Source organism: Gasterosteus aculeatus, chromosome 2, assembly GCF_964276395.1.
Source record: "Gasterosteus aculeatus chromosome 2, fGasAcu3.hap1.1, whole genome shotgun sequence".
In the NCBI taxonomy this organism is placed as follows: Eukaryota; Metazoa; Chordata; class Actinopteri; order Perciformes; family Gasterosteidae; genus Gasterosteus; species Gasterosteus aculeatus.
This window is the reverse complement of record NC_135689.1, coordinates 6,826,235-6,844,317: the sequence shown is the minus strand read 5'-3', so window position 1 is coordinate 6,844,317 and position 18,083 is coordinate 6,826,235. Positions and strand designations below refer to the sequence as shown.

Genomic DNA, 18,083 nt, shown 5'->3' with positions numbered 1-18,083 from the left:
CTGCACCGTGCGATCGTGTGGAAATAGTCACATGTTGGTCCACACACAGGAGCTGCATGTCATCGCGCGTGGCACACGGGAGTCATTTCTAACTCGACAGATGCCACAGTGACGCACAGTATTACATAAACAGAGGGCGATTCATGTGAAATCCGCCTGCAGCACGTTGATGCAAGCTAACAGAAAGGCATTAGAGCAGTCATTCCTACATTGAAGGGTTTTAGGAAGCATCGAAAACAGATGAAGTTTTGATGAATAGGAAGGACAGTAAGACACCGGGTTTCCTGACAATACTTATTAGCCTCATTTTAGAAGCAATGTGCAATATGCAGTCAGGACAGAATATGAAGTTATCCAAAGTTGTATTTAAACATCAAATGCATGCAGCTCTGAGAAAAGACAAACGTTTTTATAACCTTCACAAAGAACAAACCATGAAGCTATTATTAACCAAAAGAACAATAAATCAAATTATGTTAGATATATGAAGGACATATTCAAATTCAACCTTGTCTTTAGCACCTACCCACCATGGTGCTTTAGATGACCCTTATTTTACAATGTACACATGCGTCATTGAGCGTCACACCTGGGACCTCCAAACACTAAAAACCTTTTCACATTTTAATGAGAGCGACTGAGTGCTGAGGGAAAGCAGATACAGCAGCACAAGAAGTACAGCTCGTCTATTACAAACTTGGCACGCCAACAAATTACCACAAAGAAAGAACCTGGAATAAAGTTAAATATAGCGATGACCAAATGAGAGATAATAAACATCCAATTTAATGCAAATCAACCCACCAAACTGTGGTCCCACCAGCAGAAGATCTTCATTCTGAAGCGTTTAGCGTGTTCCAACAACATGGAAAAGCTCAAAAAAAGGCCCAAACTACATGTGTAGAAAAGTAGGCTCCCGACAACCAGACGACGTCTCAGAGTAGCGGCGTGTCTGCCTTCCCTCCCTCACAGCGGAGGTCGACGCGCGGCGTTTGCTGCAGTGCGCTGCGTAATCCCAACGTGTGTGCCCTGCACCAGAGCCACCTGCCTCCACCGGCCCCCGCGAGCCTCCAGGATCAGGACAGATTACCATACAGCTGCCGATGGGAGAAGAGCGCACCACACCACGGCGGCGCCGCGGCTGCTCCGACACCTCTGGGTCTGCTTGGGTTTCACCGCTCCCTAAACACACCGCCCACCGCTGACGAAGGAGGAGGGAGTGTTGGTCCCCCTCCGTTGACCCAGAGGGAATCAATCTGGCCGGCCGCCCAGATCGCCAAACAAGCATCCCTTCAGGGCTGGATTGACCTCCTCCTCCTCATCTCCACTCACAAAAAGGCAACGCGGGTTTCAAACGGGTCGGCAGTGGACGCGGCTCACCTTCAGCTGGCTCCGGATGCCTCACTTCTTCGAACACAACACACAGCAAGCATGCAGGGCGACAGTAAAAAAAAAAAAAAAAGACACCTTGTGTGCTGGATTTGTACTCTGCACATCTCTCGAGCCCACGACAAATCTATTTTTAATGACGCCACGTCACAGAGACGGAAAGAATGAACACCGGTGAATTATTGAGCGAGCAGAGGAGAAACGTTGAACGTCAAAGTAAGCAAATTGTTGTTCAAGTGGCGCGGAGCAGCTGAAGACAACATGCCGATGCTGTATCCACCTGCTGTACAGCCAACCTCACAGGCTGTGCAAGCAGACCGCCAACGACAAATGACGAGCCTAGTAGCTGAAATTGACTACCCAGTCTGCAAAGATGTGTCGTTTATTGTATGCTGGGTGCCGCCGTGTGTAGTTATAACAGCAAACTCTTTCTGCAAGCTTTTTATCCACTAGAGACGTGCTTTCCGCCTTCTTGCAGAACACACCTTTAACAAATCCTCAGCAGACCTGGTTGACGTTGTTACATATTTACGAAACCCCCCCCCAAAAGTCAATTTCAAGTACTAGAGATATTAATCATACAGAGGCAACAAACAGTTCACAGCTTTCTGAAAAAAGCTAAACATCCCCCAAAGTCAGATTACTGTCATTGAGGGGGGAAACTGACGTGGCCATATTCACACGGCTTCCCATCTCACGATATGTGAATCAAATCATTCCTAAGGGTACCAACGAGTATTTCCCCCCTCGCACCTAACAATAATCCATTGCAGTTTGTGTTTTTTCCAACTATTATAAAAATGGTATTTGCATACTTGTGCACCTCAACAGTCTTGGAATTGGATAAATTGGGTAAGACTTGGCTGATTGGATCCACACTTAAATCAGTTTCAATCAATTGTATTCATGTTTGAAGTGTTCTTCCCCAATGGAGCCATTTCACATAGTAAGACAATTTAAACATTACTGTTTAAATTGCTCTAATATTTTAGAGGATTTGTTTTCTAACTATTTAAGCCTTTAACAAATTGCGTTGTTGATTAATAGGTAGTGAAAATATGTGATGTTACAGCCCTAAATCGATATCACCTGGAAGTATACATCTATGTTAAGATGTAGAGTGTTGCTGTCTATTATAAATATCCCCCATACAAACAAAAATATAAAATAATGTTTTCACTACAACTTTCAGTTTGAAGCACTAAAAATAGATCAAGTGACGCACATGTGGGGCAGCATGTAGCGTTGCGCTGGTGACGTAAAGGAAGTATAGAATAGTAAGAGGACCCCGCTGTGTTGAACAGAACTTCTCCATTAAATCCGAGGTTAAAAATGAATGGCGCTGCCATGTGGGCGTTTTCTGCTGCACCGAGGGCCGAGTCAGCCGCAGTAGCAGCTGGAGCACTTTAACTCCCTTTCTGCTCTCCTGGTTTCTGGGCCTGTACTGAGTGAAGGCTGCCCCTTTGCCCTGTGTAAGTTTACTCAAGGCTTATTGCATACGCCCGATGCGATGGAGAGGGGGGGGAGGGGGGGGGGGGGGGGGGGGCAAGAAAGGGGAATTTAAAAGTTTAATCTTAATCTTTAAAGGACGTAGAGAAGAATGTCAAAGTAGGCCACGCTGCTCTAACAGCGACGGTGAATAAAGAACAAAAAATGCAATGCAATGATAATTTTGTTCATGAATAAAACCAAAATCTGCATTGTTATCCATTTCAGGGCACTGCAATTATTAATATTCAATAGGCCGAGGGCGAAGCAGTACTCTAATCAAGTAAAGATTGTTTGAGACATTGACAAAAAGTATTATTATTATTTCCTTTAATGCTGTTATCTCCTGTAGCTTTGCATTGTGAGTCTTGTTTGTCCTTTTCAGCACACAACACAAGCTAAATGCTAAAGATGTAATATGGTGCAATGCATCAAATGGTGGATTTTATGTTTGAACGTTACATGATACCTTTAAAAAAAAAAAATACAAATACAAATAAATAAAGTAGAAATATTCTGAAGTAAAGTCCTTTGTTTAAAATATTCCTTAAGTAGTAGTAGTAGTAGTGAAGCATTTTGAAGTGTTCAAAATGTAGCTTAAACTATTCATAAGCAGTAGTTTAATCTAAATCTCCAAAGTAACTAATGTTGTAAAATAAATAAATAGAGCAGTAGAAATATAGAGCAGCACTCAAGTAAAAGTACAACATCCTGAATCTTGTTCAGTACGTCAGTTTGCACCACTGAAATAGATGATGTAACACACGTTTCTAAAACAAAGACCTGGGTTTCTAATTGTTCTTTCATAAATGATTCAGGAGTTATTTCAGCTTGCCCTCAGGGCTTCTGCAGTCTTGGAGAAAACTTCAAAAGGTTTTTGTAAATGTCCCGTGTTAACACAGTGGGCTCTGCTGCACCGCACCGGCCCCCTACTCATGTAACCACAGATTCAATTCAGACAAGGAAACAAATGTAGGAGTACTCACCTGCATGAGGGTCTGAGAGAAGGTATCGTGACAACAGCAAGAAGAGAGAGGAGAAAAAAAAGCTGTTAGAACCACCAGGCTAATTTATGTTGGGATAATACAAACATCTTGAAGCTTCAATGCACCTCTGACTATCCTCCTCACTGGTCTTCACCAGCAATCAAGCTGCCCACAAAAAAAACATCTCCCACCACCACCGCCTCCATGTTTTCTCACCATTCAGATTGTAATGCGGCCTCCGCTCCCTGACCTTTAAAAATTAGCTACTACCGCACACGTCCCTTGGTGACGGACGCTGCATGATGCTCAGCGTCCAACCGCTCTGGCCAACAAAAAACGATCGATAACGAGCCCCGTGGCCCCTCATCCACGGCGCGGACCACAGAGCCCGGAGGGAGAGTGCCGACCAGAGCTGCCTGACAGATGGTCACTGATCCGGGGCTGCACAGGAGCCAGACACTGGGCCGATAGAAATGAGGCTTTCTGAATTATTAACTAACAAGATATCAAACAGGGAGTGCACCCTACAAGTATTGATCACCGAGCACCGAGGGATGATATACCCATGGAGCCTATTCGAAGATATCTCACTGAAAACAATAAAAAGGAACTAAAGAAAAAGAAAAAAGGAGGATCGACAGTCAGAGGGATCCGTTCAAACCGTTCAAACCATGTGGTCAGCACTTTACAGCACAGTGAGGCTCCTGCTTATCGGCACAAACAGAAGATAATGTGCTGACCATCTACAGCAGACAACAGTGGGATTAACATCTCTTAAAACCCCTTAATTCCACCTGATTTTAATGCTTAAATCAATGCCTGGACTTGTTAGGGGGATTAATCAAACACTGCCCAGGTCTAATCCCTCCCCAGCCACAACAGATGCACCGGCCCCGGTGGCAGACTGGACCTTGGAGGTGAGATGTAAGCACATTAACGGCCTGTTGGATTCTCAGTTAACATCTCAGTATTATCCTGCCAAGACGTAGTGTCACGTAAAACAAAACCCCAAACTCTGGACAAAAAACAAAGGAGAAAAGGTTCGACCCAAGTTGAAGTTGTGCTGACGATGGACCTCCGCCTGAAACTTCTGCCTCACCCCCCCCCCCCACCCCCACACACACACACACACATTGCACATGCGATGAATTGATTATGTTTGCATTTGAAGACCTTACCCTCCCCCAAGAAAATGCTAAAGCCATATCAGGATTTCTACTGAATTCTTTTTAACACCATGTAGGAGACAATATGCAATTTCACATTTGATTCAGTATTTCAGTCATTTTTAAACATGGAATTGCCAGCAGACAATAGGGTGTTATAACAGACATACAGCATGCAACAATTTTTACTATATACTAACAATTTAATACAATACTGAAGATATACAATTTTTTTACTAATTGATTCAAAAACAGCAGGCACTCACCCTCTGCTGAATGGTTGCATGTTTATGCTCCATTTCCCTCTTCTCCATGGCTGAATCAATCACCAGCTGATCTAGCTGAAAAGTCCCGGATACAAAAAAAGAAAAACAAGTTCAGGGTTTCTTAAGGGACATCCAGCCAAATGCACATCCTGTGATCGCACTAGTTTGAGGCGATACTCAGAGTATATAAGTAGTATCCGTATAAAGTAGTGGTGAAGGCACCGTCAGTGGTAAAGGGTGATTCAGAGAAGAATCACAGGCAACACAGGCTTAGCTTTCAATGACATGTTAGGTCAGTGTTCTATAATGAAGCATCGATTGTCCTGCAGCAGCCTGCTGTGTCCAACGGGTAAGTCCACTGTAACACGATTGTGCAACAATGACATATTGAGTTGAACTCTTGTGGTTTATTTTCATTGAATGTAAAGAGGATGCCCTTTATTTGGTACAATACACCTTAAATCAGATCAAAACTACCAACGCATCAATCAGCAAACCAGAAACGCTAACGACACATTACGCAGCGGCCTTCGTGTCGATAGTTCAAAGGACCCAAAACCAGTGATGCAGCTCAGCTCGGTGGTGAAGAAGAAGCTTCGCTCACCTCAGTAGCCAGTTTCTTCATGTAAGGGTCGATCTCATCCAGCAGGTTGTAGCCCTGCTGGAACAGCGAGTACTGGGCGTGCATGAACGACAGCATCTGCAAGGGACGGAGGCATATGTTGGTTTTTTATATTACATTTTGAATTTTTTTATTTGTAAAGTATGATAAGGATGCATTGCTTTGGGTGCGTGGGGCTGCATTGACTCACAGCATCGAGGATCTCAAATTTCTTCTTTGCCTGCAGGACATTGATCTGCAGAAAAAAAAAGAGAGACATACCTTTTTGAATGTAAATAATAGATTAGACGGTCTGGAGAATGGACTTTTGTTTGATGATTTCCAAAACAATTACAGGCTAAAGAGATACCTCCATCTAGTGGACAACATTTGCCCATATTCCCTAGCACCAACCTGACTATTGAGTTAACTGAGTTAAAATTTGCAGGACATCACACTTAATATTCAAACTCTGTTAATTCTGAGATAAAACATAAACCGGAGATAATTTATTTATTTATTTATTTTTATTGCTATAATATAGCGTTTAAATATATACTACATTTCTACTACTGAGCTGACACAAAACGACACATTTTTTAATAAAGAAAAAGAAAAAGTGATAAACAATATTTCAGTTCCTGCAACCAAAAGCTGATGCCCGGTTTACAGAAGTGAGCGTAAATATCTTACTACACAGTGTTATATTAGTACTTTAACTCAATCAGATGATCTGAATAATTGTCCCAGTACGAGTGACACAAAGTCAGTCTGGGATTTTAAGACTCGAAGCCTCGACATTGCACACGTCGAACAATGCAAACCTAAATAGCGTCTTGTGCTACATTTAAGAGTCTCTTATCTCATCTAGCACATCTCCCCCCACTGCTTTGACCTCTTCTGCCCTGAGACACTTTCAATCAACACTCAAAAGGGTAACGTGTCTGAGGGCAGTGAGAGAAAGCTGCCAGCAGACGGGACGAAGAATAGAAAAGAGGGCACGGCCGTCACAGCGATCGCACTGAATCAGCCTCTTTGTTCCCCGCGGGGCGGCCATGGGTAGGAGGTTACAACTTGTAGGCTAAATAAAGTGCATGCTGCGTATGACCAGATGAACAGGCGGCAGAATGTGTCATGGAGGAAGCGGGGCGGACGCAGACATCCCTGCAGGCTAAAAAGGGCCTTTCCCCGATTGTGCAGGCAGGATAAGTCTGCGTCCACAGATTCATTTTAAAGACATGAAGCGATTTGAACACCATGCAAATGTCTTACACAAATGTTTAACCCCAGTTGCCAGATTTGTTTAGGATTAAAACCAGACTTTTATTGATCAGGTGTTCTTTCCATGTCATGGCCCAGTGTTGAAGCCTGCGCAGAACTAAGGAGCTAAAGTCAGGAACCGTCCCTTAAGCAGACACTACTTTCCATTCATCTGGGCCTCCACTTATTATACACACAGCTTTCTAAGAGAATCATGCCACTTGCATGTGTTTCTTCAGACACCTCACCTTTGCTGTGTTCTATATTTACAGAGACTTTTTCTGACCTGTAGTACGTAGTCCAGAGCAAGGTGGCGGAAACACTTGCGAGTGATGCTGAGCGTGCCGCCGGCCTCTTCCACCTCGTGAGGCTTGTTCCTCGGCGCCTGAGCGTTCTTCACCTGAGCGATCTCCATGTCCTCGCGCACCCTGTCGAAGTGCTTCTTTGTCTCCTTGAACTTCCGCACATCCCTAAGAGACACAGTCAGTGACGGTTCACCGGATCACGAGGCAAACTGCAGGTCCCGTTCGGGAAGGCTCACAGAGCGCCAACGCAAAGTGAATTTGAGGTCACAGGTAATCCGTAAGGCTACGCTGCGTTGTTCATGATACGTCTGTAACAACAGATCCTGGCTAGAGAAGGTTGTTCGGTTTAATATTTAAAAAACACCAAAAAGCTTTCGGGGGTAGTAGCAAGGGTACATCTGCTTTTTTAAAGGTTCAGGTCCTAGGGGGCTTTTCCAACTGTGTTGAATATTTTAAACATCTTAAAGTTCTCCGTGGATACGTGACTGGAGCACCGTAAATTGTATGTTTACTCACTCTTTCACAAAGTTGTGCAACTGCTGCTTCACAGACCGCTGTGCTTGATCAAACAGGATCTGAAACAGACGAAAAGAAGGGATTCACATATTATTAACATGCCGTAATGATGTTTTTGACATACATGAAGACTGTGTATCACCCTCAAGATAAATGGTTTTAAGTCATATCTAAACCAGAGCTGAAACAATTAGTCCATCATTAATTTTTCTCTCTTTTTTAAAATCTAAATAAATTTGGCTCATAATACTTCCATACTTGTACTTATGTAGGATGCTGACTGCAGGAGACTATTATTACATTGTTGTAAAAGTACATTAGTAGTATTACAAAGTGTAATATGAAAATAAAACTTGGAAGTCATTGATACTGGCTTAAAATAACACAGTAGCAATCTTTAATTTGACAAACATGTAGTTCTTAAAATATATTTTTTCCTATTTGCATATTGCAGTTAAACCAATACAGCACAACAAAAACATGCATGTGTCTCGCACAACGTAGAGCATTTTTCCATTTCTCATTCAAAGTGACAGAACTTTTGGAGGGAAAACAAATGTATGCTCGAACCATCACTGTATTTCCAACCAACAGATGGCGACAAATTACACATGTCTTTTCCACATACTGCATGCAAGTGATGCAAATCAGCCTGTTAATGCCCGTTGGAATGGTGGAGGAATCCCACTCAAGTTTCAAACTGCACCCGCTGCTACAAAATAACCCCCTCGCCTTCTTTTCTGTGTTTAACATTCAAAGGCCCTTTGCCTCGCTTTCACCCTTGAAGCACATCCTCTGTGATCGCTCCTGCCATGTTGTTGCTGCTGCTGCCGCTGCTAAATAGGTCACTTGGGCAGAGAGGGAGGGAGGAAGTGAGTGAGAGCGAGGCGAGGAGGCTTTTGGCACAATGGAGTCGGCATCCACAGCAGACTCAAAGCGAAACCCACTCAGACGAATTGTCAGAGCTTGTGTTCTGTCACCATAACTGAGCAGCTAGATTGGTTCAATGGTTTGCGTCCTCATCCCGCACGAATAATTGGATATACAGCTTTGGGTGTGGATTAGAAGATTAGCAAGATCCCATAAAATGAAGCTTATGGGTGTTTTAACTGGAGGATTACAAGCAAGGCCCTTGTGAAGCGCATGCAAAGGGTTTGATCGTGCATGTGCGCTCAATCTGTTCTCCCGAATGCAGTTCAAAAAGCGCCAGTGAGGCTTTGCCATCGAGGTCTCCCACAAAGACGCAAGGACTCAACAGAGAGGCTATAAACACCCGGGTGTAAGACTAGCAGGCCGGGCACCGCGTAGACAGGGGCGAGGTGTATGAAGGCTCAACGTAAACCGCAATCTTTAAAAGCAATCAACAAGCAAACATTCATGTTTAAATGTGTGCGTGTGTGTGTGTGTGTGTGTGTTTGGTGACAGGAGGACTGCTGTGAGACTTCCTGGCTCGGGGGGAAGTGCAGCCTGTAGCATTCCTGAGCTGCTTTTGTGGCAAGTTGATACCCTATTTTCATTGGCCAAGATGCCGGAGGTTGTCTCTGATGTTCACGAGCCCAACTAAAGGATTGTGACGAGACGTCGTGTTAACGACCCTAACCCATTTTTATAATACTTTTTTTTTTAATCGCTAAGAAATATATATATATATATATATTTTTTTTAATTTAGCGATCCTTTGACCTACCATTAACAGTAGTGTCATCTACAGGTGCAAATCTTCATATCACTTATCTGAATTGTAGCATAGTTGTCTTCACAGTCAAAATCTGACTATCATAACATCTTACTATCACATCAGGTCGGCACATGCAAAGAAGTCATCATGTGGTCGCACAAAGAAAACACTGTCCAACATGTTGTACCCAAGGTTCGGCATATCTGGCACATCTTGCCATGACCCGTTATCAGGGCCGAGGAATGAGACGGCTACGAACACCCTCACAATGGACCACTGTACGCAGCGGTTTGCCTCTCATTCCACGGGCATGTCGGGACACAGACGGACCTAATGAAAGCAGTCAAGCACTAATCTTTAGCCCAATCGGTTGATCCGTGCACAGGAGTGAGCATATCACTGTCCAATTGGGAAATAAACCGCTGCTTTGGCAGTTTGACGGATCATACCTGAACGACACGGCTTCATTCGGTCAGACAGTTTTTAGACTTTGCGCATAACGTCATAAGCATGAAACATCCAGGGTTTTCTACTCTAATCAAGCATACACTCAATGACCACTGGATGGTATCCATTCTGCTCAAGGGCTTCACGTTTAATGATCATCATCATCACCCAATGACCAGCTGTCAATATTTTGTATTTAAGGAGCAAAATAAGTGTTTCCTGAAGAATCCGTTTATCTAGACTTCATAAATTTCATATATTTTGACACTTTTGAAATGAGAATTGATTGAGTTGCAGAGACACCGCTTCCTGCTGTGTCCGTCTTTGTTTTCCAGTTTCCAAATTTAACTGAGAGACTCTCAGCGTTGGCAGCTCACATGGGAATGCACTCCTTCAGTATGTACGGCCTCCTGCTTGTAAATAATATGTAATTGTGACCTATATTCCTCCACCTTTCCATGCCTCCGCTCTACCTACTGCACATACAATCTTATGAATAATCCTACAGTAGTCTCTCTTTGCATTTTCTGTGTCAGGCTTCTCTCATTTCTAATGGATGCTCAGAGAGTCAAACATAAGTCAATAATTTATTATTGAGTATTCATTTGGAGTTTCATGCTTGAATTATCAGTGAATGTTAAAATCTTGCCCGGCTTCTGAAGGGAGAAGACGAGAGAGCTGCAGTCGGCTTGACCCTCATGCGGACTCAGCCCGTTTCTTCTGCTGCGTGGTGCTAAACTGGCGAGAGTGAAAGGAGCAACCAGGGAATGGAAGGAAGCCAGGGTCAAGAGTGGTATTTTTCTTGGATCTACGCGTTGTACATGTTCAATTTGTGTGTTTATTTGATGCGCTGCAGAGGCATCCGAGCATGGCTGCAACAAGGGCGCTTGGCACTCGGCGTTCCCATTTGTACGGTGCCATTTCATATTGCTTATGTAGTGGCAGCTGCATGACAGGAACATGCACACGGAGGGACATCCGTCACAAGTAGCAGATAAAACCATCATCATATCTTATTCATTTGAGCCCTGCCGGAGTCCCTCGAGAGCACCACGCGGTGAAAAGCGAATGGCGGCTTTCCTGTTTTTAAAAATAGGAACGTAAAAGATGTCGACATGAAATGTTAATAACAGTCTTTAATATCAGTGGGTCACGAGGCTGCGTTGAGGTCACACCGCTGTAAATATTATGATTTCTGTGAAATCATCCCTGGGGAATCCTTCTCAGCGCTTGTCTCACACTACTCGTGCAACACATACCCCTCCAGCTTCTGCTGTTCCACACTTCTGATTAAATACTAAACTGCATTTCAAATTAAATCTAACCCAAACAACTGCAGCAACAATTTAGTGCAACAATTTTTTCAAAGCCCGATCAACAGTAATCCTGAGAAACATCCTCCCTGTCCTCTGATGCACTACCTACATGTAGAGTATATCGTACTAGAGGACACTATTGACTATCGACAGTCCTGCACGCACACACTGCACATATATAACCCATTGAAGGTCACACAGCGTTAATACTGCCCAGCGACTGAAGCCAATCTACTTCTAGCCGAGCAACCGGGGTCCATTAACCCTTCAACAGTGAAAGCTGACCAGACGCTCTCTCCACTAACTCACTGGAGGTCAATGAGGTGGAGGGAGGGGCTGATTTGCGATGACACATCTTTGTTGGGGCTCCAGTAAGGAATGTGATCCCCAAACACACACACACACACCCTTTGCACTTCATGACGTCGTCGACCCCCGAAAGCTAATTGAGTTCAAAGGGCCTTGGAGGGGCAGCAGAGTGGTGCAAAGGGGTCATTTATAACAGCGGCAGGGAGGGAAACGGCACAGCGGTGAAACAGAAATGCTGTTTATGTGAAGAGAAATAAACGCTGGGAGAAAGGGAAATATTTAAAGAAATAATTCAATCACAGCAAGCACACAGGAGCATTCCCTAATAAGAACCCCTTCATAAGGGCTTCGGAAAAGCCAGTTTACGAATGCTTTCTGGATCAGTTACCATGGTAACTACTACCTGGATGTGTTGGCTTGGCATGTAGTAGCATTTAGCACATTTATAAAACACAATGTATTACTGTTTGTGGCTACTGGACCCATACAAAACATAACTATTATTTATTTTCTCTCATCAAAACAAAGGCTTCTTAGAGTTGTATTGGTTCCAACCTTAAAAATTCTTAAACGTGTCCTTCAATTTAATTGTAAGTGCATTATCATGTGCTACCAGCTCTTACATATTAATAAATCAAAAACTTATTTATTAATAGATAATACGTTATTAACCTTCTAACCTGCATAACAGTATTATTAATTCAAACTATAAGAAGGGATGAACACTTTCCAGTTGCCAAACTGTCAATCTGTTGTTTTTGTATTAATGGTTTTAATTTTCATAATAAATCCAAAAACATTTTCATGTAAAGGCTTCGTCAGTTTTTTTAACAAATTTTGTGATGTGTGAAAAAAGAAATGCACGTGGGATGGATTCAGACACAGCTCAGATCGAGCCTCTGCACCTCTGTGTCTGTTGTGACAGGAATACAGGACGCAGTGAATGTCGGATGACATCATTGTCATCGCTCTGTCTCAGTCCGCTGTATGTGGAGCACATGGGGACGGTCCGGAGAGCAGGGAGACTTACCATGTGGTAGTTGATGATCTCCTGGAGGCTTTCGCTGCACTTTTCCAGGCACTCCTGCAAAGGACGGAAAGCACATAAATAACATCAAAATAAACAGTCAACAGTCAAAGTAACAGCTGCTGTGTTTGCATTAAAACCAGAATCTATACGCCAGTAGATTAAACAAGCAAACTAAATTCTAGCTGGATGTTGTCACTTGAGCTACACTGATTTATTTTCTTGAACTTTAAACAGGAAAATGAACTTTAAGGTTCTGCTTTAGTTTTTGTTTTTTGCTGACAATGGAAACTACAAATACGAACGACTAATAACTCAGAACTAGTCCTACAGTTAAAGCCAAGAATGCTTTTAATAGTCCTCAACGTCAGCCGCATAGAAACAGTCCGGCGCTGCGAGCTGAGTCACAACTACGTTTCCAGAACCGCGTCTGATACTCACTCTAATCTGTTAGTAATCAGGTCGTATTCAAAGCTGTAAGGCTATAACACAGCGAAGGGACGCCCCCATTCCCGGGAGACAATTACTCCAACTGTCTACTAAACGTCAGAAACACATGACAAATGAAACCACAATTTAAAAAAAAAGCCTAAAATGTTTAAATCGGAGCTGCTGGATGAAAGGACCTTTTCTCATCAGAACCCTCACCGAGATCGTCTCGTCCTTCTTGCACTGCTGAGACAAATCCCGGATGCCGTTGACGAAGAGTTTGTTGGCGCTGACGTACGCCTTCCCGGCTTCAATCATGCCACTGCATAGCTTCACCAGCTGTGGAGGATGAACACACATTTGGAGAGTTAGTCATCTTTGTGTGTGGAGCTAAAAAGCCTTTTTGGTTCCAGGTCAAAACCGTCACATTTTCTCAATTGTTTCCAGCACATTAACGCACAGACGTATGTCGCACAGCTGGTTGCTTTTAGTCCGGTTATATTTCCACCTGCTGTAACATGCGATAGTGGATGCTCTTCCCGGTGGCGTTTAAAAGTTTGGCCTCTGACATCCGCGTGCCACATATTGTGAACACCCACAGTGCTGCAGGGTGAATTTATCATGTTCAGCCTTCACATTCATCAGTGCAATCTGACGTTGGTTTTTTTGTTCTTCTCACGGCCTCCTCCCAGCTGCTAACCAGACATGTGACCGAGCCGTTCTTTCAACTAGTTTAAAAGATGCTTAATTGCTTCCTTGAGTTACATGAGAAGGTTAATATCCTGTATTTTCCACACAGACTTTATTTGGGCAGGCCGCCCAGGTATATTAATGGCTGCCAAAGTATTTTTAGGGACACATTTGTATCCTTCATCCGTCTGAAAGACGCCTTTAATGATGTATTAGCCAGTGAACAATCTCTACTCGCTGCGCCCCTCCCCTGTTGGTTCTGCTATCACACAACTGCCTGCTGACAATCACACATGGCCTGCAAAGAAAAACAAGGGGAAAAAAGAGTTCACGAAGGATTTACACAAACACTTCTGATAAAGTGCTGAGCGAGAGACGTGTGTCTTCAATGTAGAGCTGAGTGGCGAACCTTCCCAACGCTGACAACATAAAAGGAGGAACGACTAATCCTCGCTCTCACAGGCGCATGCTGTAATTCAATGTCAAACATCTGGTTGGCTCATCAGCCGGGCGCCTTGAAAGCCACTGTGAGTGGCACGTCATGTTTCAGTGAACCTCAGCTGAACCCTTCAACCGGACCGGGTGACGTTACGCAGTCCGTTATGCCGTCAGTGGAGTCTAGCCGTGCCGGAGTGGGATCAGGCACTGCAGAGCAGCGTGATGCTGGTGACGTGGAGCGAGCAAGTGGTTGCGGTCGGTTGGAACAAGATGTGCTGTGCCAGAACACGGATGATAACAAACCAACGTTCCTCATTTCTAGTCATTTTTCATCCAATGTATTAATACTGAATAGGCCTGCGACCAATGTCGGCAAGTTCCCAGAACTGAAAAATACGATTTTTTGCAGAACAATTCAAAGATTGTTAATTTCACACTGCAAACCGAACATGCTGAATATGTCCAGAGTCTCCTACTGGGACGGAAAACTGGCAAACTGTATTATTTCTGCAGCATTAATGATGATTGTTTTGTTGCATATGGACTTTTAAGACTTAATATGAGTACAGCTTTAGTTCTCCATTGTGCACATGCATACTGCGTTGTGATGTGCGTTGGCTGATGTGCGTTGGCTCAGCTGAATGTCAAAGATATTGTGGTTGCGTTGACTTTGAATGTGGGCCTGACTGACATGTTAAGAGTATGTTACCCTCATCTGTCAAAAGCTTTTCATGGTCGCAGACGATTGTTTATGTGTTAAAGACAGAAATAAGAAAGTGCTCTGAAGAAAGAAAGAGGAAACGCGCAAAATAAAAAGTGGAAGGTTATTACTTAAGTAATTATACAGCATTCATTATCCATTCATTAAAAAGGATGTTTATAATACATTATACACATTAAACAGACCAGACCAGAGGAACAAGGAGGTAAAAAGTGTCTTACCTTATCCAGTTTTGCCTCAATCTCCACAACCTCCGTCTCCACTTCATCGATATTTGCCCTGAAAAACAAGAGAAAATAGTATTTTAAAGCATGTGTGGTAAAGTGTTACTGGATGACTGAAAGATACCCCATTTAGGTTCATTTGGAATAAAACAGCTCAACAATGTGCGTGTGATTTACCAAGTTCCCCCGGACGCGTGAAGACACTCCATAAATCAGTGTTTGCACGGAGCCAATCCCAGACGTGTTCGAGCGCACAAAGGCGAGAGTTTGCACGGAGCTTTAAGTGAGCGAGACGCCATTCAGCTCCCGTCAAAACAAAGAGACGCGTCAAAAGGGGAAATGGGTGTCTGGCACAATCCCGAACCTGGAATCAACTGCTTTCACTGCCAACACCACCGCCACCAATACCGCACCCAACCGCAGCGCAGAGAGACCCAGAGGCCAACAGCTGCACCGTTAGTTCAGTTCTTCTTCAGAAAATATTGTAAATAGTGTTCACACAAACTGATTTCTATTGGATCTATTGTCGGTAAAACACTGACTATGAATGGGAACCTCCCACAACCCGCTTCAAAACACCCATATTCAAGACAGAAAAGGCATCACAGCACACACACAGCAGCTCTGTGATGAGAGCATCTGTAGCATCTACTGGCCACAGCTGGCAGGATATAAAACTTGTATCTGTGCCTCATCGATTTCTCGGATTATCCTGCTTGGCCGAGGATGCGGAGAGCACTCAGGGGGACGGAGGATGGCACGAGCTCTCATCCTCCCCTCCGCCCACGCAGCTTTTACTCCCTCATAAGGACGGGAGGAAGCGCAGGGAGGAGGGGGGTGAAGAGAAATACTCCTGAGAGGAAATATCTGTCAAAAGCACCGACGCAGGCAAAATGGAAACATACTGTACTAAAATAATCAATAGCGTATTATTCCACATGTGGACGTGTGTTATCGTAACCTCAGTTGATCTCCTGCTGAGCGGCCTTCGGGCCGACCACACCCGGGGATAATGTCGCTATGAGCAAAGTTGTTTTCATTGCTGATGTCATTTTTAAAACTGCCCCTTTCATGTGATAATGCAGAGCTTAGCGAGCTCTCCATTTCCAGGAGGCTCGTTCTGCTCACGCAGCAGCCGCGCTGATCTCAAGATGTTGTTTTAATTTCTTATTTTCAGATGTGCGCAGATACTCATTAGTCTGTGAATTTGCCAAAAGCAGACACATCTGCAGCGCTTTTGATATGATGAATGTTTATTGTAAAACCTGCTATTAAAATATTTATATAATGGACTACGATTCACAATATCCTTTTAATAAATTACGAATTCTTCTTTTGCGACCGAACAAGTGTCTCCACGCGGTGACAGCCGAGCCAACGGTTCCAGATGTGCGGACCCCCCTTCCCCTGCAGGCTGCAACCCCCCACTGCCTACTGCTCGCTGCACATGCCTCCCATAATGGATGCACACGGTCCCCCCCCCGGAACGTAACCACGGCAACCATCCTCCTAAGTGGGCCGGAGAGGTCCTCGATGTGCTTGTGAGTTGACCCTTATTCACACCACAGGGAGGAAGAGGGGGCAGGGGAAGGGGCAGGGTAGCTAAGTAGATAATAACCTGACAAGGGATGACCATCCTCCTCACGCCATCAACACCTCATCGGGGGACTTTTCAGCAGCAGTAAAGCAGCAGCAAAGTACTTTTATAAGTAGAATTGAGCTGGAATAATTGCTGTAAAACCATCATTAAACGGGAGGTTGTGCTGAGCAAGCTGCAGCTCTGCTGACGTCCAGAGGAACGTCAGACGGACCGTTTACTGTAATCACTAAGTACCTTGTTTTCTCTTTAATTCACGAAACCACCGCAACTCGTAACCACTTTCACGTGATGCTTAAGGTCTCTTGATATGCCATTGTTGTCTCTGAGAATGTTTATGTTATTCCAGTTGTAGGAAAAGGTGCTCCATCCTGTTCCTTGGTGAAAGTAACTAACATCATCAACATATACTGCTATATGCTATCAAATAAATGGAGCGGAGTAAAAAAACTGGACTATATTTCTCAACATTTGGCGGAGTAGAATTCACATGAAATAGAAATAGTTGATCTAAAAATATCAGCACATCAAAGCACCGTATTTGTGCCGAGGCTGCTGTGTGGGAGCTGCGAGACGGGGAGGGATGCAGGTGGGCACGGAGGCCCCCGGGGCCGTTTTGTTTTCGAGGGTAAATCGTGGCAGAGCAGCCTGGCGGTCTGGAGGGAGGATGAGCAGGTGGGAGGCTGAGGAGGGAGCCAACACTGGGTCCAGGTAGTGACCCCTAAAGTACAGCCGTGGCCGAACCCCCCCTCCGCCAAACCCAAGCGGCAGCTGGGGCACAGCCACGAAAACCCGCAGCCGGCGACCCGCTGGGGAGAGAGAATTAGCCAATGATGTCAGAGCACGTCTCTCTCTGCCAGCATACGAATGAGAACAGCTGTAGAGCAGAGCTTCAAGTGACCTTCAGCAATCAGCAGACTGCTTGATTTCAATCTGCTGTTTGTCTTTAATCTCAATTCAAAACCTGCCACCGAAGGACTCGTCGGTGTGGAGCGTTTGGGAGGCTACAGAGGGGGCAGGGGGTGGGGTGGAGGAGGTCGGAGAGGGGGGGTCTGCTGTCTGTCTGAGGGCCCCATTGTGAGGAAGCAACTTCCTGTCTGGAGAACTGGCAGCATTTTTGTTATAATATTGATTGCTTTAGTGTCCTAATTGAGGCTGGATTGAAGAGATGGATGGCTGACTGGAGGGGGGAGTGGGGGGGGGGGTTTTCCCTTCAGCCACAACAGCAGC

At 44.4% G+C, this 18,083-nt stretch overlaps 1 protein-coding gene across 7 annotated transcripts in view; it reads right to left on the bottom strand.

Annotated features, from left to right (window-relative positions):
- The window catches only part of acap3a (ArfGAP with coiled-coil, ankyrin repeat and PH domains 3a), a 49,448-nt gene that overhangs the window by 11,589 nt on the left and 19,776 nt on the right, over positions 1-18,083 (bottom strand). For 4 of the 7 annotated variants that reach the window (XM_040192419.2, XM_040192420.2, XM_040192422.2 and 1 more), the window contains exons 2-10: positions 15,254-15,311; positions 13,403-13,522; positions 12,758-12,811; positions 7,978-8,036; positions 7,443-7,626; positions 6,108-6,152; positions 5,900-5,995; positions 5,296-5,370; positions 3,864-3,875 (exon numbers count right to left, since the gene is read on the bottom strand). In XM_040192419.2, the coding sequence (XP_040048353.1) occupies positions 3,864-3,875; positions 5,296-5,370; positions 5,900-5,995; positions 6,108-6,152; positions 7,443-7,626; positions 7,978-8,036; positions 12,758-12,811; positions 13,403-13,522; positions 15,254-15,311 (703 nt within the window). Of the gene's footprint in view, positions 1-3,863; positions 3,876-5,295; positions 5,371-5,899; positions 5,996-6,107; positions 6,153-7,442; positions 7,627-7,977; positions 8,037-12,757; positions 12,812-13,402; positions 13,523-15,253; positions 15,312-15,433; positions 16,044-18,083 lie in introns of those variants that run through there. The other 3 variants (XM_078089284.1, XM_078089313.1, XM_040192421.2) reach the window with 2 other exon arrangements.